Source organism: Trichoderma atroviride, chromosome 3 (assembly GCF_020647795.1).
Source record: "Trichoderma atroviride chromosome 3, complete sequence".
Lineage (NCBI taxonomy): Eukaryota > Fungi > Ascomycota > Sordariomycetes > Hypocreales > Hypocreaceae > Trichoderma > Trichoderma atroviride.
This window is the reverse complement of record NC_089402.1, coordinates 3,903,926-3,923,417: the sequence shown is the minus strand read 5'-3', so window position 1 is coordinate 3,923,417 and position 19,492 is coordinate 3,903,926. Positions and strand designations below refer to the sequence as shown.

The following is a 19,492-nucleotide window of genomic DNA, read 5'->3' as shown; positions in this document are numbered from 1 at the left end:
ATAATTCGAAAGAAGCGAAGCAATAAATACAAACGAGCCTTTTGAGCTTCATCCCCATTTTAGACCCCCCCCCCTTTTTTTACCTATCCAAATGAATCCACTACATCTTAGGTATTTTCCACATGTTTTCTTATTTTCCCAAAATCGTTTCTCGCAGCTTATCCAGCTCACCGCTGTGCTCACACATGTCCCTAAACACACCTCCCTCCTTGTCCCACAGCTCCTTGGGCGTTCCGAATTCCGCCACAGCTCCCTCGCTAAGAACGAGAATGCGGTCGAAATCAGCAATCGTACTCAGACGGTGCGCAATAACGATGAGCGTGCTGTCGGTGAATTCCTCGCGGATGCTGCGCTGGATGAGCGTATCGGTTGCCATGTCCACAGCCGAGGTAGCCTCGTCAAGCACCATGATCTTGGGTCGCGCGACGATAGCTCGGGCCATGCAGAGGAGTTGGCGCTGACCTTGAGAGAGGTTACCGCCCGATTCGGCGATGCCGCTGGTGAGATCCCGGAAGATGTTGGCGTTGGTTGGAGTGGTGGTTGAAGCAGCGGCAGAAGCAGCGACAGAAGATGGCTCATTGGCGGGCGTGGCTGGCTGAGAGTCGACCAAATGCACACGATGAAGCGACTCGCGGAGTTCTTCGTCCGTACGCTCGTTGAATGGATCAAGATTGCTCCTGACAGTGCCAGAGAACAGTACAGGGTCCTGAGATATTTCACCGTTAGTACACTAATTCAGTACAGCTCAAGAATCAAGAGTTGAAAATAAATCTTACCTGAGGAATGATGGCCAATCGTGAACGCAGGCTGTGAAGGTCAATTTTGGAAATATCCACACCATCAATCAAGACAGTGCCTGATCGGGCCTCGAGGAAGCGGAAGAGGGCCAGGGTAAGCGAGGACTTTCCAGCTCCGGTACGTCCGATAACACCCACGCGCTCATTATTCTTGACATTGAAGGAAACGCCCTTCAGGACTGGCGGCAGATCTTCAGCATAGCCAACAACAAGATCCTTGACCTCAATATCTCCCGACGTAGGCCAGGCAGCAGGTGCCTTCTCTCCATCCAACGGTTCGGTCTTGAGATCAGCGTACTCGATAACACGCTCGGTGGCATTCATATCCAGCTCCAAGCTAGTATAGCTCCACAGAGTCATGAGGATGTTTCCGGAAAAGTCAACAGCGAACGCCAAAGTGAAGCCAGCCATGGAAGCGTCAATGGATGGGGACAAGGCAACGACAATGCCGACAATGGAACTAAAAGCAGTACCAATCAAGGCCATGCGGAAGCTCATCCATCGGTTGAACAGAGAGCCATAAATGCTTACAGAGTCCCACTGATCAAGATGAGCGTACATACGGTCCACGTACACTTGGGTCTTCTGGTACGCTCGAAGCGTAGCCACACCCGATAACGTCGCGTTGAATTGTTCAAAGACTGGTGACTTTGAGGTGCTTTCCAATCTCTTCATGGGCCTGGCACCAGTCATGTACATCTTGCCAACTATCGCAGCAAAGATGACCAAAACGAATGCCAAGGGAAGGATATAAGGCGACACGAGAGTAGCGGCGACACAGACGCCCATGAGACCCAAAGAACGCCAGAGTAACATGCCAAAGTCCATGTTGATGCGGTTGTCGATGATATCAAAATCAGAGGTGAGTCGGTTAAGAATTCGGCCAACAGGGACTGTGTCAAGCCATCGCAAGGGGGTTCGGAGGACTGTGAAGAGAATTTGCTTGAACAGGGTCCTACTAGCCTTGATGCTCATATAAAATGACCAGATAAAGCGCAGCGTCCCGACCAATCCACTGGCCGCAGATAGAGCGACATAGATTGATAAGTAATAGTACAAATTATGCTCTGTGGATTCGGCGCTCAGCAAGTTCGAGGCAACATGGAACGGGCCGTGCTGTAAAGTGAAACCATAGGCAAGACCGTGCTTCTGCTCCGCTTCAAAGGCATGGATTCCGTCAACTTGGTTCTCGCTTTGAGACGTCCATATTTTCACCCACCAGTTTCGAGCAAGATTACCTGCCTCGAAGCTGGAGAATAAAACGGCGAGAATGATCCAAAACAGCCAGCCACCGCTATGGGTCAGGTAGCTCATATAGATCCGGTTCTTAACTTGCCCTTTGTCGCGAGTCTCCTTTTCGACAAAGTCTTTGGCAGCCTTATCTTTAGCCACCTGGTCAGCCGTATCTTTGGCCAACTGGTCAGCCGTGGCGGTTTCACTTGATGCTCCATCGGCACCGGCAACTGAGCCTTCTTCAGAGTTGACAACTGTCGAGCCTTCAGCAGCCGCTTCTTCACGCTGAATCTCCTCCGGGTCTTGCTCATGGGTCTTGATTCTCTCGAGGATGCCCTCCTCAGCAAGCTCCGACGTCAGGCCAGCGTTTAGAACAGTGCCCTCTCCAAGTTCCACCAGATATTTAGCCTTGGATTGAACGAGCGCCACGTGGTGGGTAACCAGGATTCGAGTTCGACCTTCGCAGATGTCACCACTGATGCACTTGTCGAAAATGTGTCGACCAACGTGAGCATCAACAGCGCTGAAAATATCATCCATGACCAGAATTTCGGCGCGTGAGTAGATAGCTCGTGCCAATGTTACTCTCCATTTCTGGCCTCCGCTCAAATTGATTCCGTTGGCTCCAAGTTCTGTCTTATCGCCATCAGGCAAAATCTCGAGATCCTTTTTCAGGGCGCAGACATCGATGGCTTTCTGGTATCTCGCTTCAATGTACGGGAGGCCGAATAGAATATTATCTCGGAAGGAAGCGCTTTCGAGCCAAGGGGTCTGGGCCACATATGCAACAGAGCCGGGAAGAATCCAGTTTCCGGGATGAGCCGCGTGATCATTGCGCTCAAGCGGCGATACGGTGGGGGGAGCATGAATGGCACCTTCAAGTAGATCAACCTCGCCGAGTACAGCAGAGAGCAGCAGACTCTTTCCTGTTCCAGTTTTACCAGAAATCACAGACAGCTCGCCAGCAGGGAAGGACAGATTGATATTCTTGAGAATGAAGCGTTCTTCGTCGGGAGTTTCGACGTCAACAGGCCAGGAGATGGTGGCATTTTCGAGAGCAACATCTGGGCCATCAGACAGAATCCTCTTCATTTCAGGGCCGCTAAGATATGTGTCAATTCGCTTGATCGAAACAAGTGTGTCGACAGATGTCGTGAGCAGCTCTGGGAGAGCAGAGAGTGTGACTTCTAAGCTCTTAAAGATACTGATACTGACAAAGGCAATAGACGGAGATAGGTTGCCATGAAGGACAGAGTAGACAGTTAATGAAGCAGCTGCGAGAAAAATCGGGCTGATAACCCAGCATGCAAATAGGACAGAGTCCGCCATGAAGGTTCTCTTCAGAGTCGTCAATTCCTTCTCTCGTTGCTCTTGAATACGACCTTCCCACTGGTTCTCCAGGGCAGTGAATTTGATCTGACGAATGCCTAATAACGCTTCATTCACAATTGCCAGCTTAGCATCACGATCTTTCATGAGCTGGGCTTGATGCTTCATGTAGATCTTGGTGGCGTACGTGTTGATGGGCAAGACAAGAGCCCATGCCAAGATACCAGCGGCAAAGGGAAAGAAACCAATCAGCTTTAGCAGAAAGCCACAGTAAAAGAACAAGTTGGTCAAGCTGTTGATGATGAAAAATTGAAAGGCCGCAAGATTCGATACGTGCCTGACGTCGACACCAACAAGATTCACAATGGCTTGGCGGGACTTTAGAACGGTCTCCTCCTCGGGTTTCTTTGTGTCCTCGTTGCCCTCATCTTCGTCTGCTTTTGGCGTTTCCTTCTCTGCCATCTTGACGTTTTTTCGTTTCAAGGACTTTTCGAAAATGAGAGAGGAAAGCTGGCCTCGGAGAGGAATGGAAGTCTTGTACATGGAAAACCACATGATCCATCCTTGCGTCCACTATATATAGCGAGTTAGTATTCGGCACGTACAACCGTAATGAGAAATTAGGAATAAAATGTGAGTACCTGTCCACATAGAGAGAAAAGGGCGAGTGAAACGATGTATATCAGGATCTGGCCCATTGGTCGTTCGCCTTCGGGATAGCGCTGTTCCAAGAGCTCAATCACGCGCAGCATGGCCCAGAACGGCCCAAGGCCAATAAATGATCGAAAGATGGTGACAGTCCATTGGACCAAAAATAGGGGCAGATAAGAACGGAGAAGCTTCTTCAGAAGTGTGCCCTTGAATTCAAACTTGTGCCAAGCCTCGACGAGATCTCGGGCTCTGAAGTTGTGATCTGGGCCTGGAATATCTTTTTCGTCCAGGTCGCCTTTCTTAGTGGCCAACGCAACCAAGGGCTGTCCCCAAGACCAAGTATAACGACTCAGGAAGGAGCCTGTAAACTGCGCGTCCACCGGTTTACCATTGTGGGAGACGGCCGGTCGTCGGGGGAGCGAAATGCTAGCAAACAATTGCAAGATGGTAGCTACCAAGCTGACTATTCGAAGAATGAAAAAAGCGTCAGTCTTGGTAGCTCCGAGCCGCCAAGCATGGTGAGTCTGGAGTATGTTGAGCAGAATAGCAATGAATGACGACCCAAATGACCAAATGCCGAGGTCGTGGGATTTGACGGGAGACCGGTGAAGGAAGATGAAGACGGCTTGTAGCAAAATGGCAGCCTTTGGGGTTGAGAGCGTTAGTCGAATTGATATTACAGCTCGTTGGAGCCGAGGAGAGCGAGTAAGCTTACAAGAGCAGCAGTAGTCAGCCAGCTGGGAACAAAGAGGCCATAACGGTCCGCGTGAAGGGTGGTCAAGATCGAATAAGCAACAGATGTGTCAAAGCTTGTCAGGGCGAGGAGAAGAATGGCAAGCTTGGGCCATTTGTTGGAAAATGCAGCAACAGCTTCTGGCGTGCTGGTGCCGTCGACATCCGAGTAAAAGTTGTCTTTTGGCGTGCGGTTGCGGACCTGGGAAAGAAGAGCAACGGCGCCCGGCAGGGAAAATAGTCCGACAACCGTTAAGCCGGCGATGGAGAGTGGCAGCACAAAGGAACTGAACTGGTCCGCCGGGTCACTGACGGCGCCCAGCACATGCTGATGTTGATTCTGAAACTGCATCGTCATCGTCACAGCGAGAATCCCTCGCCGGCGCGCCGGGGGGAGCTCAGATGCAAGCTGATGCGGCTCTACGGAAGCTTATCGAGAGACGCCAATGCTGAGAGCATCAGCACAGGTGCCGAGGGGGATTGTACAGTTCCGACCAAGATGGCCAAATGCCTCCTTCTACAGCAAGAACGACGACAGGAGAGACATGAAGATGAACAGGAAAGAAAGCAAAAGGCGAGCAAAGAACGTGCCGTCCGAGGCGGTGCATGTACAGTAGTTATCAGTCAGCCGAAGGAGGTTTATCGCAGGAGCGCCATCCCGTGCTGCAAGCTATCCACCGCATCCACCGAACAGAATGCAACGCAGCCAAAGCCCGCCAAAGCTGCACCTGCCAGGATCCCCCGGGCGGGTGGCGCACCAAGGGTATTGCGCCGGCTGTTAGTCGCAGTGCTCCTCCGACTCCGAGTCGAACTAGCAGCGTCCATGTCTCGTACGAGCTGCTCGGTTGCTCTATGCGGACGGGGGCGAGCACTATCAAACGCTGCCGTTGGCTCGATCCAAGGCACTGGGCGAGCGGATTCTGGCAGGAAGCGGAGGCCATTTCCAGACGGGCGATAGCCTGGACAAGGATCAGGTACCAGAACGGCCGCTTGGACAGACGCAGCAGCGCTTGTATGCCGTGCGAAGCACTTTTGATCGACTGTAGGAGTCACGGCCGAAGCCTTGCGAGATGAGCGAGTCTTGGCTCGTAGATGGTCCAATGGGGATCGCTGCAGGCTTGACCAAATCAATCATAATCACATCACTGAGTGCCTACCCGACCTTAGGCTGCCGTTTTTGGCCTTCAAGGACACTTGCTTTTCTCCTATATTCCCTCCTCTGCAGGCTACCTTAGATACGAGGCTGCAAAAGTGCCTGATGGCTGCATCATCGCCAGCTGCCTGGCAGGTAGCTACAATCCAAAGCTGGTGCCTGAGGAGGCATCAACATCGCGGCATCATCTAGCCCGAGCATCGCCCTCTATCTCGGGCCGGCAGATAGCAATGAAACACTGCGGCAGGGAGTTTCAGTCGTTGCCTTCATTTTCCCATCGCCAACAGAAATCCCCGGCTCGCGGGTTGATTAGGCCGTCCGTCTCACCTCAAAAAGGCCTTGTCCAACGCCACCTGCAATCGCACTGATTGGCTCGCTGCGACCGCCATGGGGTCTGGGACTTTTACTAGGCGATGCTGTCCCGCCATCGAGCTATTGCGGGGAGCTGCTAATGAATCCATGCCGCTATCTTGGTTCTTGTCTCATGCCCACGTATATAAGTGCTACCGCGATAGAGTACAGTACACAATGAGCAGGCTGCGCCACATCGAAAGAAGCGTTCGAGGGCATAATCCATTGCATCGTTTGTACCGGCAGGGGCGCTTAATGATAGACTGGACTACAACAGGCAATAGTAGCTGTTGTGATCCCAATAGTACTATGCAGCTGAGATATCCAAGACATGCATCAATGAGCATGGGTACTAGAAAATACCAAGGTAGCTGCGACAGTTGATTCGGTATGGTTTCTTACCGGTGCAATTACATGTAGTAACCGCTCGACTACACCGCTTTCTCTGGATGTTGGTGATGGAGGGTGCACCAGGTTTGTTGCCTCTTTACTCATTTCCCGTCCTCCGCATGCAGACCTGAGATCACGAGCCGTTCAAATGCAGAGCCGCCGGATCTTGCATCCAACCCCTCCTGTACGAGTACGAGCAACTTGTATTGAATCACGGTGTGGTGCATGCTTCCGGCAGGCTGTTCGGCGGGATCCAGCGGCTGCGGGCCAGCACAAGCGCCACAGCGATTGCATACACGTACAAGTAGCATCTCAATGGCCCACCCACACGTATATGAGGTTTGTCGGTTTCACATTCAGGAACACGGCTGGCCTCGAGTGTCGTTCTGGGAGGTTGTCGGCCGTCGATCAAGGCGTGGATTTTGTCGCACAAAGACTGACAGCTCCGCCCAGAGCAAGCCCCCAAAGATGCCTCGCCATCTTTTCCTGGCTTGGCAGTAGGTGAGGGAGCACCGTTGGATGCGAGGTGAGCGAGATGAATATAAGAAGAGCAGCACACACACTTGCTTAGTGGGAGGTCTAGGCTACATGTATAACATAATGGCACGCACCCCGGACGTTTCCAAATCCGTCTCGCCGTCAAGTGACTCACTCGCAGACATTAGTGATTCTACGAGTCGAATCCTCCCATGCCGTGGTTGCCCAGTGCTGCCGAGTCTGGCATCAATCCACGCCGTCTACAGTGTTTCAACCACTCCGAAGGAGCCTGGGTAGCCTCCCAAGAGGTAGCACCGCGTCAATATATACGCATGACTATTACATTGCATACACTATTGCTACGTGCCTGCAAAGTGTCATCGAGAGGCAGCTAATCACAACGGATGCCTGCTCGGAGTAGCACTCTATCTGACAACCCAGGCCGCCAATGAACTGGAGCATGCATTGTAGCCTTACCGGGCAAGCGCCGGCTGCTCGCAATAGGTTCTTTATCTAGCTGCCTACTGATGATCTGCTTGTTTTCGGCCAATCTAACCAGGTCATATCCTGGCCGACGGCTGAAAGAGAGATCTGCCATGTCTTCAAGTTGATAGAGGTTCGCGACTAACGGATGGAGAGCCAGTATCCGCCGATGCAGCTGTACAGACTCTAACCACAACACAACACAACATGGGAAACAGAGCAGACTACATGTACCCATGTTATGGCAGAAAACCAGGAGCAAAGGAATTCGGTGGTAGATATCGCCTCAGCTACGCTGACTCGCCTGAAATCGCACAGCCTTGCTCAAAACAGGTACGAGGACGAATCATCCGGGCGGCTAGTGATATGCAGTAATGTGTGAAATTGCTGCTCATCCGCAGATCTGCATCAGCGAGGCCGTATCGAAGCATAAATGTAATCTGCTACCCAGCACTGCCAAATTCTTGGCTCAACTGCGTTTAGAGTTGAACAGAGATAGATGCGCAAGGGGTAGAGGGGCATGATGTAGTAATCAACATCGTAGAGGCCAAAGGACCCATCAGCCAACGGAAGCAATAATCGTCAAAAAGTCATCCATGATCCGGGGTAGCAGTAGTGTGATTTATGACCTTACCGATCAGCAGAGGGAGCAGAAGCAAACACGAGGTGTGGAGATGGAGTCCAAGCAGCAAACCATGGGGAACATGGGGAAGCGCAATACCAAAAAGAGCAACAGGCAAAAAAAGGCTGAGGTTCGCCTGGCATACTGTAGAATCGAGAATCGACAGAGGCCAGCGTCAAGCTCTGGCATGATCAGCCGAGTATCTCGTACCAATCGCGTAATGCACTGGCCCGGGTGATGGCAGCCCTGCAGCCCAGCGACAGGATTTGCGCCGTGTCATGCAGGGCGTTAGAGCCTACAGCAAGGTGTATGCAGTCGGCAGCGAAAGCGGCTGGCATCGTCGTGGCCGGGCCAATAGCGACGGCAGCACAGAGGCAAAAAAGCAACCAGCAGTGCGTGTGTTGGTTGATTCTCAGATACGGACCCGTGGTGAGGCGCCTGGCCCTCGTTCGATTGGCGGCTGAGCGGGCAGCTGCTACGGCCCCTGCAAGACCAGCACAGCACTCAACTGACCCTGCAGCACCCCAGCCCAGCCCCCAAGATTCGAGCCTCTAGCCGCTATTGGCCTCGAGCAGTTGGCCCTCTTAGGCGACCCAGTTTCAGCCGGCTATCCTGCACTGACCTTACATCGGTGCCATACTGGAGGAATATTTCCAAAGCTGGAGGCAGCTTCTCTATCGCGGCCAAGCCCGTCCCGCCTCTCTTTTTTTTTTTTTTTTTTTTTTTTTTTTAAACTTTCGACCATCACGAGCCTCTGTTGCCCGAGACTGTCACGCGTGTCAAGCCCTTTGCCGACTAGACCGAATCCCTCGCTGTCGAATCCCTCTTTCGAGCCCGGCGTTTTTTGTCCAGCCATCCAATCTCATCGAGAGCCTGTTCCACGACCATCGTCCCTCCGCCTCTTTTCGCTGCCGCCAGCTCCTCATGCTGCTTGTTCGACGGCCGCCCTAACACGCAAGCGTCACGATGAAGGCCTCGCCGCTCATCATCAATTGGCATGACCAGAATGCCCCCATCTACTCTGCTCACTTTGAGCCAAACGGCAAGGGCCGCCTGGCCACGGCCGGTGGTGACAACCATGTGAGGGTGTGGAAAGTTCAAGCCGACGGCCCGGAACGCAAAGTCGAATATCTATCGACCTTGTCCAAGCACAATCAAGCTGTCAATGTTGTGCGATGGGCCCCCAAAGGTAAAGCAAATTGACAACGGTGCTCCTCTGCATTGGCTATCCGCGGGCTGACAGTAGCTATCAAATGTAGGAGAAACCCTCGCTTCGGCCGGCGACGACGGCAATGTGATTCTATGGGTTCCCAGCGAGATTCCGGCAACCAACTTTGGATCGGAAGGTCTGGACGATAAGGAATCATGGAGAGCCAAGCACATGTGTCGCTCTAGCGGAGCCGAGATATACGATTTGGCATGGTCCCCCGACGCCGTCTACTTTATTATCGGTAGTATGGATAATATTGCGAGAATATACAATGCCAGTTCAGGTAGGCAGCGGCAATGCTCTTGTTTGCGAGGTTCACCGCGAGCTAATATGAGGCCATGACAGGAACACTTGTAAGGCAAATTGCCGAACATAGTCACTACGTGCAAGGCGTCACTTGGGATCCCTTGAACGAGTACATTGCAACCCAGTCGTCCGATCGATCCGTCCACATCTACTCTCTCAAGACAAAAGACGGGCAGTATTCCTTGAGCCAGGACGATAAGCTGCCGAGGCTAGCAAGCCACGTCAAAGCCGATCTCCCTACTCGACGAATCTCTTCGAGCAGTCCCGCGCCCCCGGAATTCGGTCACCGAGCGCAGATGTCTACCGTAGACTCTGCCACGTCTGTGGGATCACCAGCTCCCTCAGCCCCAAGCACCCCAACTTCCGCACCTCTCCCCATGAACCCGCCAAGCGTCATCAGCCATAGTCGTCGGTCTTCCTTCTCCTCTCGTCGTTCGGTCTCGCCGGCACCTTCTCTACCTCTTCCTGCCGTCATGCCAATGGAGGCGTCGCCGAAACCTCACTATGCTCTCAACACTAACTGGGCCACGGGAATGAAGAATGCCAGTCTTTATGCCAACGAAACCCTGACATCTTTCTTTCGACGACTTACGTTTACGCCAGATGGGAGCCTCTTGCTCACGCCGTCTGGGCAATATCAGAATCAACACCAGACAGACAAGGATGCAAAGCCAACTTACGAAATCATCAATACCGTCTACATCTACACTAGAGGCGGCATCAATAAACCCCCGATAGCTCACCTGCCAGGCCATAAAAAGCCTTCAGTCGTTGTCAAATGCTCACCTATTTTCTATACCCTCCGCCAGTCACCGCCGGTGACTAAACATGTCACCATTGATACATCTTCTGCAGAGGACACCATCCCCTCCTTACCAGATCCAGTCTCCTCCAAGTCATCTACCGCGCCATCCGTCATGGATCCTCCCCCGCTGCCCACGCCTGCTTCGACTACTGCCGCCGAAGGAGGAGCTCCGTCAAAAGGAGTGTCTACCGAGACAAATGCGTCAACGCCAGGCCCCAAGCCTGCCTTTGCCCTTCCTTACCGAATGGTATACGCGGTCGCCACTCAAGACTCGGTGCTACTATATGATACGCAACAGAAGACACCGATATGCATAGTTAGCAACTTGCACTGCGCAACTTTTACTGATCTTGCTTGGTACGTATATTCGGCTGCTTAGCCTGGATGAGTACTGCGAACTAACTCTTTTTTTTTTTTCTCTTTTCATAGGTCAACTGATGGACTCACCCTCATCATCTCGTCATCGGACGGATTCTGCTCTTCACTCACATTTGCTCCGGGCGAGCTGGGCGAGATTTACAAGGGCGAAGTTGGGGCAAAAGCAAGTGCATCCGCAGCAACTCCTACGTCGACGTTTGCATCGCCTGCTTCATTCCCAAATGGATCGCAGCATCAACCGCGCAACTCGGCAAGCTCTTTTACAGCACCCTCTCCTCCTGCCACATCGTCTGTGCCATCCAATCGCCCGTCCTCACCTACAAGGTCGAATTCGACATCTTCTGTGGCTACACAATCCGGTGTCGTGAGCAACCCGCCCCTCATTAGTGGTAGTGTGCCGTCAATCACGGCCGCCAATTCAGGCAGGGTAACGGGCGTGCCCTTGACTACACCTCCAGAGACACCCAAAGTTGTGCCTGGCCCAAGTACGGGCGTAAAGAGGGATGCTGATGAGGCCGAGAAAGAAGACACCAAAGAGCCCAAGAAGCGAAGAATCGCTCCAACTCTTGTTTCAAACTGAACATGAAGTTCCGGCCTCGGCTTGTCCTTTTAGCCTCCTCTTTTTTCTGCTTTTTATTTACTTTATTTTGTAGAGCGAGCCGTGTTCTGCGGGCTGTCTTATCTCCTCTCTTGTGGCACGGCACTCGCCATCACAGAATGATGAGAAGCGCGGTTTGGCAATGACTATATAGATGGATGACGGTAGGTGCCAACGTTTACTGGTACAGGCTGGCGTTTTACGGGCCGGCGTAATTTGCTTTGATCCCAAGGCGGCATTTGAGCCTGCCGAAGAAGATATCATTATACGTTTTTGAGAGAGAGAAGAGGTCTCTCTTTCCCTATAGTTTTGCCCAGGGCGTGGGCAGTTTGCCCGGCCTGCGATTTAGCAGGCGGGGTGGCGGTTGGGCAAAAAGTGCAATAGTTTTATAGTCTGATATAATCAATGGAAAATTCTGTTTGATATGATGGGCGTACGGATGGAGGCGATGTGCATTTTTACGTGTGCATCTCAATGCCTTATATACAACTGTAGCGTTGACCTTGTTCTCTCAGGTAGCCGGGACCTGGAACAAGATATGAGGCACGCAATAAGTTTACAAGATATTACCGTTTTCCTTAAAGACAGTCATTTCATCACAGGAGTCCATCCCTTCCTGGGGACAAAGGTGGTCACGCCCTCGTCTCGCAAAACTTCTTCTCCCAGTCTTCCCGTCACTACGCTCTGCTCAAACTGTGGACCGCGGACGTAGAAGGGGAACGAGAGCCGACAGGAGGATTCTTCTGGATCTGCTTCCAAGTCGCCGGAAGGGTCCTTGGGCGCGGTGTCTGGGAGAAGCTTTTCCCACACGCTGCGGCCGTAGCGCTTCTTTTCGGTGAAGCCGCAGGCGCAGCGGTCCAGTGAGAGATACCATCGGCGTTGATAGACGCTGCCGATGGTGTTTGATGCTCCGGCGTAGGCGTTGTTCAGGCGGACTTGGGCATCTTCTTCTTGCTGCAGCTTACGGCGTGCTTCATTCAGGGAGGGTGTGTCGTTGGTACCTTTTTTAGCCTGCGGTTCATCGTTGGCAGACTCTTCTATGTCGTTATAATATTCATCACTGTCGGAAGAGGTGCTTTCCGGATCTGCAGGGCGCGCTTTTGCCGTCCTCCCGCGGCGCCTAGTTCGCGGCGTTTTCGAGCTTCTAGATCGCCCTACTGCATCTTCCGTCTTGGTCAGGCGGATGTTGATGACGTACGGATTGGGCAACTTTGTCCCATGGAGACGCAGCCGGATCTTGCGATTTTGAAAGGCTGCGTGAAGGAGAGACTGGGCCGTTGGAGTGTGCTGCTTGCTGTTTGGAGATGATGATGAGTGAGGAGAGCCTGGCGGTGAAGAGGGGTCTTCTGGAGGGGCGTGTTTGCTGCGGCGTGGAAGGACGGAGTATGTGCCCGTGTCCCATATAATGAGGGATCCTGTTTCTGCAGAAGCTGTTTCAACGAGGTGATTCTGCATATAAATGCGGATTGTATTAGTACTGGGTATTAGGAGTCGAGGTCATGTCAGGTAGCAAAGTGGGGAGGATAAGACAGGGAGACTCGCCCAAAGTGAGTGGATGCGAGTCTCGGTGGCATTGCGGTTCAACCGGCTGCTGTTGGCATCTCCCGGCAGGCCGTACATGATGGCCCAGCTGACGCTGCTGGTCTCGTTGATCTGAAGGCGGAGATCGTAGTGGGTGCCGGCCACGGGGTGGTCGTGCTGATGGATCACAAAGTGCGCGCCGCTCTGGCTGCCTGCACAGCTTTGGTACAGGCTGGAATAACCCGAGATACTCAGTCGAGGGATGGGGGCCGATGTCGGGCGGAGATGCGAGGAGAGGAGCGACGTGAATTGGGCCAGATGGTCAGATATCTGGACGGCTCCGGATTCGATCTCGGCGGTGGTGCCGGCGGTGGGCCTGCGGGCTGGTGCCGCCGGAGAAGAAATGGCGGTAGAGGTCGAGATGTCAGTGGATGCGGCAGCAGTGTTGTCAGCAAGGGGAGCGGAAGTAGGAGCTGTAGCTGTGGTTATAGTAGCCGGAGCTGAAGTTGATGAAGTAGGGAGGAGAGACGATGAAGTGGCAGAGTGAGGATCTTGAGATGACGATGGAGACTCGAGAGACCAGGCGAGATTGCGCTTCTTGATGAAGGGATTGGGAATAAGCACGGGGGGGGCTGAGAGGTCGTTTGCGGGATGGGGCCATGAAGTTGAGAGTCTGATTCGTTGTGGTGAGTGTAAGCAGGTATACCCAATACCGTTGTGTAAAGGGAGAGTGCATTTGTTCGCGACTATTATAAGTCGTCCGACTGATACACGCAGATGCGGAAATGTGCAGCAATCCTGGCTAAACAGCGGATGTGGCTCTGCTTGCCAATCATGCCCAACTCAAATTCTATTTCTCAATAGCCAATAGGAGCAAATTTGTTTATCTAGACAATCACTCGATAATTTCACATCTCTGCTACTCTATACAGGTTATGTTGTTTGATACAGCCCCGACAAGCACACCTGCTCCGAAGTTATTCCGCCGCATCATGCAAAACGGACGTGTGTATTTACACGTTTGTACCAGCTGCGGTGCCAGGAAATAGCACCCAGTGGCACTTGCCGCAAGCCAATCACGATGCGTTCGCCGTCATCTCGGCTCGGCTCCACCGCAGAGCCAACCACAAGTCGTGAATAAAAGATAGTCGCGGGGTGCATGCTACCTAATGCCAAATGATTATCTGCATAGCCATGGATGTATGCGCGAGACTCGGCTCATGCAGTCCGAAACGGACCGCGGCTATGAAAACTTGCAACGCTGAGCCGAATAGCTATTCAATGCATTCGCAGGTTTTGATGCTTTGAAGCAGATATTCGCGGGCATTGGCGTCAAACAGCAGCTTGCAGCAATGCTCCATCGCAGCTCTCCAGCGCACTCGTATTACCAGGTGCACATGCAGCTAGGCCAATGCGCGCTGCGCCATCGTTTCAGCGCTCGTCTTCAGCGCCGCATCCGCTACCAGCCTCCGCCATCCGACCTCCCAGCCAGAGCCGTGCTAGCGTCTCGGCCCCGTCGTCATGGCAAAGAGCCAGTACCGAGGCAAACAAAAACCTGGAAGCCACGGCGCCCCGCTTTTCCCGTCCCCCCCCAGAACCGCCTTCAGCAGGTCAGCCGCAGCTCCGCCCCAGAGGGAAGCGCAAGGGAGATACCTTTTCGGTACCCCCTGCATTGCGACGCCAGGGATGGGCTCGCGTGTACTGGCGCAGTACCTGGTGCCAAACCACGCGAGCCCCGGGATTTGCCCAGGCTCGATTTAATTACCAAGCCGCCGGGGCTTGTGATTGCCCCAGCCATTTGATGAAGGCTCATCTCCCCTCCCGTCGAGCGCTGGAGCTTATCGCAACTCTTCGCTCCTCTCCCAATTCCAGATTCGAATTGCATCCTGCCAGGCCCGACGCGTTCCTCGCACAACAACACAACGGACTAAGCCTTACGTGCCGGCTCTGCTCGTCTTACTTGTACCGTCGCTTATCGCCACAACCTGGGGCCCTGCCTCAGCCCCAGCTGGAAAGAAGAAAAAAAAGAGATTGCTGGCAGCACACCAACCAGCCTCTCCACAGCACCAGCACTCCAAGAGGCGAGCCCAAACCGGACTGCACGCGCTCCGCCGGCAAATAACACTGCTGTGATACCCCCGGCTTGTTTCCTCGCCGTTCATTTCTTGACCCTTTTCACAATGGCTTCGCCACCTAAGCCCTGGGAACGAGCTGGAGCCTCAGTGCCTTCACGTAAGTACCAACACGGACTTGCTTCTATGCTCTTGTGCCCTGAACGCGCCTCTCCCGTGACCTTCACATGCTGACTAGTCGCCTCTCTTCCTCTCTCTAGTGACCATTCCTCCTTCATCAGCCTCATCATCAGCGCCTCTGTCGCCGGCATCATCTGTTGCATCCATGGACGCACCTCCGATACCAGAGCGCCCGGCGTCGTTTGCCGCGGCCATGACCCAGAACGCCGCCGTCCCTACGCCCGGCGTCATGGGCGGCATGGCTGCCTCTCCCTACGGCGCCTACAACAGCGCATACTCATCGCCCTACTCAAGTCCCTACTCGCGCATGGGAGGTGGCTATGGAGGATATGGCGGCGGCATGTATGGCGGCGGATACGGAATGGGCATGGGAGGCATGTACGGCGGCGGCATGTATGGCGGTGCCATGGGCGACCCCAACAGCCTCGCCGGCCGCTTCAGCAATGGCACCGCGGCGACCTTTCAGATGCTTGAGGGCGTTGTCACTGCCTTTGGCGGATTTGCACAGATGCTCGAGAGCACATACATGGCCACGCACTCTAGCTTCTTTGGTAAGTTGTTGATACTGCTTTCGGCTTGCCTCATCGTAAGAGCTGCATGCTAACCTATCAATAGCTATGATTTCCGTCGCCGAACAGTTCGGCAACCTGCGCGATACCCTAGGATCACTGCTCGGAATCTTCACCCTCATCCGTTGGATCCGTACTCTACTGGCTAAGCTCACTGGCCGTCCCCTCCCAGCTGATGCCGCAGCCCTCAACGCCTCAGACTTTGCTCGATTTGAAGGCCGATCCGGCGCTGCTGGATCTCAGCCCCCCAAGGCCAGCCGCAAGCCTCTCATCTTCTTCCTCCTCGCCGCCTTCGGTATCCCCTACCTCATGTCCAAGGTGATTAAGAACATTGCCGCCTCCGCCGAGGAAGAAGAGAAGCGTCTTCAGCAGCAGGCTCTCGAGGCCCAGAAGCCCGTCGATCCCGCCAAGCTGGAGTTTTGCCGTCTCCGATTCGACTTTGCCCCCCCAGCAGACCGGCGGTATGGAACTGGAGGGACGCAAGGGAGATCTCGTCGCCGTCCTGAGCAAGAACGACCCTGCTGGTCAGCCCAGCGAGTGGTGGCACTGCCGTAGCCGTGATGGCCGCCAGGGATACCTCCCCTCAACCTATCTCGAGGTTCTGAAGAAATCTGAGCCCAAGAAGCTCAAGGCCGCTCCTGATAGCAGAACCAACTCATTGACCAGCTCATCAACAAGCGAAGAGGGCAAGAAAGAGTATGCTACCGCTGATGGCATGCAGAGGAGTCACTTCTACTCTTAAAAAAACAAAGAACACCACTTTATACACATGTCTGTAATGATTGGAATTGGGTCATCAAGGCTGCGCGATTAGATGCTCTGGTATAGCATGCTCTATTTATACCACTGGCGTGCTTTTTTTTATTTTTTCCTTTGTCCTTTTCCTTCTAGCTATCTAATTCGCTTTGGGAGTTTTATTTTCGGGGTATTTGCATGCTTGCTGTCGCATAGCCCTTTTTGTGTCAAGACGCTTTCATGGAGACGTGGATGAAGACCTGCTCCGTTTCCTGTATAAAAGTCGGGGGGTTGATTATTATTTTGTATTATTTACATACAGCTTTTTAAATTTATTTTCATGACGATTGGAAATTGAGAAATCTAATCAACTTGCGTGCGTGTGATGATTTATTTGCTCAGCTTTCTGAGTTGCTTCTACTTATACGTGATGTAGCGCAACAAGCAGAGAAAATCTGTCTAGTAATTTGCCACAATTGTCTGTTGCTCTTGAGTTCTTCCTTATTTGATAAATTAGTTCCATATACGAGTCTCACCCCCCCCCCCCCCCCCCCTTGTGTATAGGATTCTAGCACATTTATCCCTCGGCTTCGTAAGAGTTGGACTTGTGCTTGGGTTGGAATTGGAAGCCTGGGTGAACAGGTCCGAGGAACATCTCGCTGTCAAAAACATGTTAGCATATAACCAGGGAGGAATAAGAAAAGAAAGCTTCCAGCCTACGTACCTGATCTTGATCCAGTCCCTGTAATTGTCCGATGCCATCATCGTCTCCATCTCATCTCTGCCCTTGTACGCCGGCGGTCGGTCATTCAATCGCGGAGGCAAGTGCTCCAACAGACCAATCGGCACGTAGCGGTGCGCGAAGCTGAGATACTCGAGGAGGAAGCGTCTGGTGAAGCCAATGCCCAGCTCGTCCGAGCCCCAGGCCTCGAGACCAAACTTGACAAACTTCTCAATGTAGCCGAGACGCTCGGTGGATGACTTGTCCAGGTATTGGCCCTTTTCAATCTCCTCAAAGATCCAAGGCTTGATGAGGGCGCCACGGCCAATCATGACGGTATCGACGCGGGCCTTTTCGATATGCTCGTAGTAGTCGACGTGGGAGTAGCAGTCGCCGTTGCCGAGGAAGTACATGCGGCCGTCTTTGGCGTTGGGCAGGGTGCTCTCATCGGGCTCGGCAATAGTGTCGGTGATCTTGGCCTTTTCATCATTGTACGTCTTGATGAGGGCTGCGCATTCTCCAATGTAGCCCCAGTCCGCCGTCTTGGTATAGCGCTGCTCACGGCTGCGGCCGTGGAGAGTGAGCGCCGCACAGCCAGGAGCACCAAGCCGTTCGCGATGCTCGCGAGCTCCAAAGGCTAGCTTGCCGATGACTTGGCTCGCTGTCGGGCGGTCCTTGCGAACACCAGTTCTGATCTTGGCGGTGATGGGGATCTCGCCAGACACGGCATTCATACCTCTAATCATGCGCTCCATTTTACCACTTGCCTCGAGGAGCGCGGATCCGGCGCCTGACTTGAATACCTTGTCAATGGGGCAGCCGCAGTTGAGGTCGATGAGCCGAAGGTGAGGGCAGAAACGGTTGAGGACGTCAGCAGCCTTGGTGACAACCCAGTGAGCACTGCCCGAGATTTGGGCGCCAAATTTCAGATCGCGCGAGTGGTTGTAGTCGTCAAACAACGGGATAGCTCCGGGATTCATCTTGGGGGGGGCGTAATCTCGGACTTGTGAGCGCGCATCAGCGTCCAGTCAGGCTTGGAACCTTGGAGCAGAGGCATTCCCAAGGCCATTTCTGAGTAGGTGGCTTGACAGCCGAGCTCTACACACAGCCGTCGGAATGGGAGGTTTCCCTGCGTGGTCAAAGGGGCGAGAGTCGGAGTCTCAGCGCCAAAGTAAAGACGGCGCTTCTCAGACGGCTTGAACGGCGGGTCAACATACCGAGCCCGAAGGTCTTCGAGGCCCAATTCTGGCTGGTCTTTGCGGCGATGATGGAAGTCTTGGCTAATGTTGGATTCGTGGTTTAACCATGTAATGTACTGGTCCGTCTTGGTGAAGTCGATTCGTTTGCGATTCAGCTGGATCTTTTGACCCATAGTCACTACATTGTAGATTCCAGGTCGCAACTCGTCTTCGCCCTTCTCTCGGCCATTAGAAGCCGCCTCTGTATCCTCTGAAGAGTCCTTGGAAGCGGGTTCGTCTGCTTGAGCTTCTTCGTTGGACTCCTTCTTGGATTCCTCTTTGGGTGGCCGGTTATCCTTCAAAACCAGCTCCTTCCTGCCATCTTCGTGCTCGATTTCTTCCATATGGCTCTTGACAAAGCGGCATTTCCAGCCGGAAGAGCAGAAGCCGTGTGCCTCAAAAGCGGGACACTTTCCACCAAGGGCTTCCACGTCTTCGCGTCGACCTTCGCTGAGATATTTGCGCAGATCGTGGCACATTCTGCACTTTTCACCGTACGGACATTCCTTTGGTGAGAATTCCCGAGCATAAGCCCTGCTGTTACAAAGTGGAATAGCATCATCGAATCTCCCAAATGAACGATCAATGTTTTGACCCTTGGCCTTCTTCTTTCCCTTCTTTCCCTGGGATCTGGAATCTTCCCCGTCTCTACGGGACTGGTCTCGGGGGTCTGAGCCTCGACCTTCAGCAGCGTCGTCGTCCACTGCTGTAGATCTCTCATCTTGCTTCCCTGACATATCAATGAGATACCTAGGATGCATAAGTTGGGAATACATATGAGTTATCAGACAAGGGAACTTACTCCTTCTTAATCGGAGCTAGGCCCTTGACACGGTCATCGGGCTCGCCATTCTCTTCTGGTCGTTTGGGGGCCTCAGAGACAGGCTGGCTTTGACTTTTATCTGAAGTCTCTACATGGTTGCCGTTCTGATTAGCATCAG

The 19,492-nt window shown here is 53.2% G+C and overlaps 5 protein-coding genes across 5 annotated transcripts; 2 read left to right on the top strand and 3 right to left on the bottom strand.

Annotated features, from left to right (window-relative positions):
* Positions 1-72: 72 nt before the first annotated feature.
* Positions 73-5,409, bottom strand: TrAtP1_006563 (uncharacterized protein). The gene is made up of 4 exons (XM_066113175.1): positions 4,726-5,409; positions 4,001-4,654; positions 777-3,932; positions 73-706 (listed from the first exon to the last, which is right to left on the bottom strand). The coding sequence occupies exons 1-4, from the start codon at positions 5,098-5,100 to the stop codon at positions 131-133; spliced, it is 4,761 nt and encodes a 1,586-aa protein (XP_065969261.1). The 5' UTR covers positions 5,101-5,409; the 3' UTR covers positions 73-130.
* A 3,540-nt stretch (positions 5,410-8,949) lies between these two features.
* Positions 8,950-13,915, top strand: TrAtP1_006562 (uncharacterized protein). The gene is made up of 4 exons (XM_066113174.1): positions 8,950-9,407; positions 9,478-9,711; positions 9,774-10,896; positions 10,969-13,915. Exons 1-4 carry the CDS (start codon positions 9,185-9,187, stop codon positions 11,495-11,497), a joined length of 2,109 nt encoding a protein of 702 aa, XP_065969260.1. The 5' UTR covers positions 8,950-9,184; the 3' UTR covers positions 11,498-13,915.
* Positions 12,104-13,872, bottom strand: TrAtP1_006561 (uncharacterized protein; the record flags this gene model as incomplete). Its single annotated transcript, XM_066113173.1, has 3 exons — positions 12,104-12,964; positions 13,058-13,709; positions 13,802-13,872. The coding sequence occupies 3 exons, from the start codon at positions 13,870-13,872 to the stop codon at positions 12,104-12,106; spliced, it is 1,584 nt and encodes a 527-aa protein (XP_065969259.1).
* Positions 13,916-14,799: 884 nt separating the features above from the next.
* Positions 14,800-17,124, top strand: TrAtP1_006560 (uncharacterized protein). The gene is made up of 3 exons (XM_014083136.2): positions 14,800-15,268; positions 15,369-15,839; positions 15,904-17,124. The coding sequence occupies exons 1-3, from the start codon at positions 15,217-15,219 to the stop codon at positions 16,410-16,412; spliced, it is 1,032 nt and encodes a 343-aa protein (XP_013938611.2). The 5' UTR covers positions 14,800-15,216; the 3' UTR covers positions 16,413-17,124.
* Positions 17,125-17,169: 45 nt separating this feature from the next.
* TrAtP1_006559 (uncharacterized protein) lies at positions 17,170-18,068 on the bottom strand (the record flags this gene model as incomplete). The annotated part of the gene is made up of 2 exons (XM_014083135.2): positions 17,170-17,251; positions 17,317-18,068. 2 exons carry the CDS (start codon positions 18,066-18,068, stop codon positions 17,170-17,172), a joined length of 834 nt encoding a protein of 277 aa, XP_013938610.2.
* Positions 18,069-19,492: the final 1,424 nt, after the last annotated feature.

Excerpts from the sequence above, each read along its gene's own strand:
- TrAtP1_006563 (XM_066113175.1), bottom strand. The coding sequence starts at position 5,100 with ATGACGATGCAGTTTCAGAATCAACATCAGCATGTGCTGGGCGCCGTC. Across the intron at positions 4,655-4,725 it reads GGCTGACTACTGCTGCTCTT|GCTGCCATTTTGCTACAAGC; the intron begins GTAAGCTTACTC and ends TCAACCCCAAAG. Across the intron at positions 3,933-4,000 it reads TTTTCTCTCTATGTGGACAG|TGGACGCAAGGATGGATCAT; the intron begins GTACTCACATTT and ends CGCTATATATAG.
- TrAtP1_006562 (XM_066113174.1), top strand. The coding sequence starts at position 9,185 with ATGAAGGCCTCGCCGCTCATCATCAATTGGCATGACCAGAATGCCCCC. Across the intron at positions 9,408-9,477 it reads TGTGCGATGGGCCCCCAAAG|GAGAAACCCTCGCTTCGGCC; the intron begins GTAAAGCAAATT and ends TATCAAATGTAG. Across the intron at positions 9,712-9,773 it reads AATATACAATGCCAGTTCAG|GAACACTTGTAAGGCAAATT; the intron begins GTAGGCAGCGGC and ends AGGCCATGACAG.
- TrAtP1_006560 (XM_014083136.2), top strand. The coding sequence starts at position 15,217 with ATGGCTTCGCCACCTAAGCCCTGGGAACGAGCTGGAGCCTCAGTGCCT. Across the intron at positions 15,269-15,368 it reads TGGAGCCTCAGTGCCTTCAC|TGACCATTCCTCCTTCATCA; the intron begins GTAAGTACCAAC and ends TCCTCTCTCTAG. Across the intron at positions 15,840-15,903 it reads CACGCACTCTAGCTTCTTTG|CTATGATTTCCGTCGCCGAA; the intron begins GTAAGTTGTTGA and ends ACCTATCAATAG.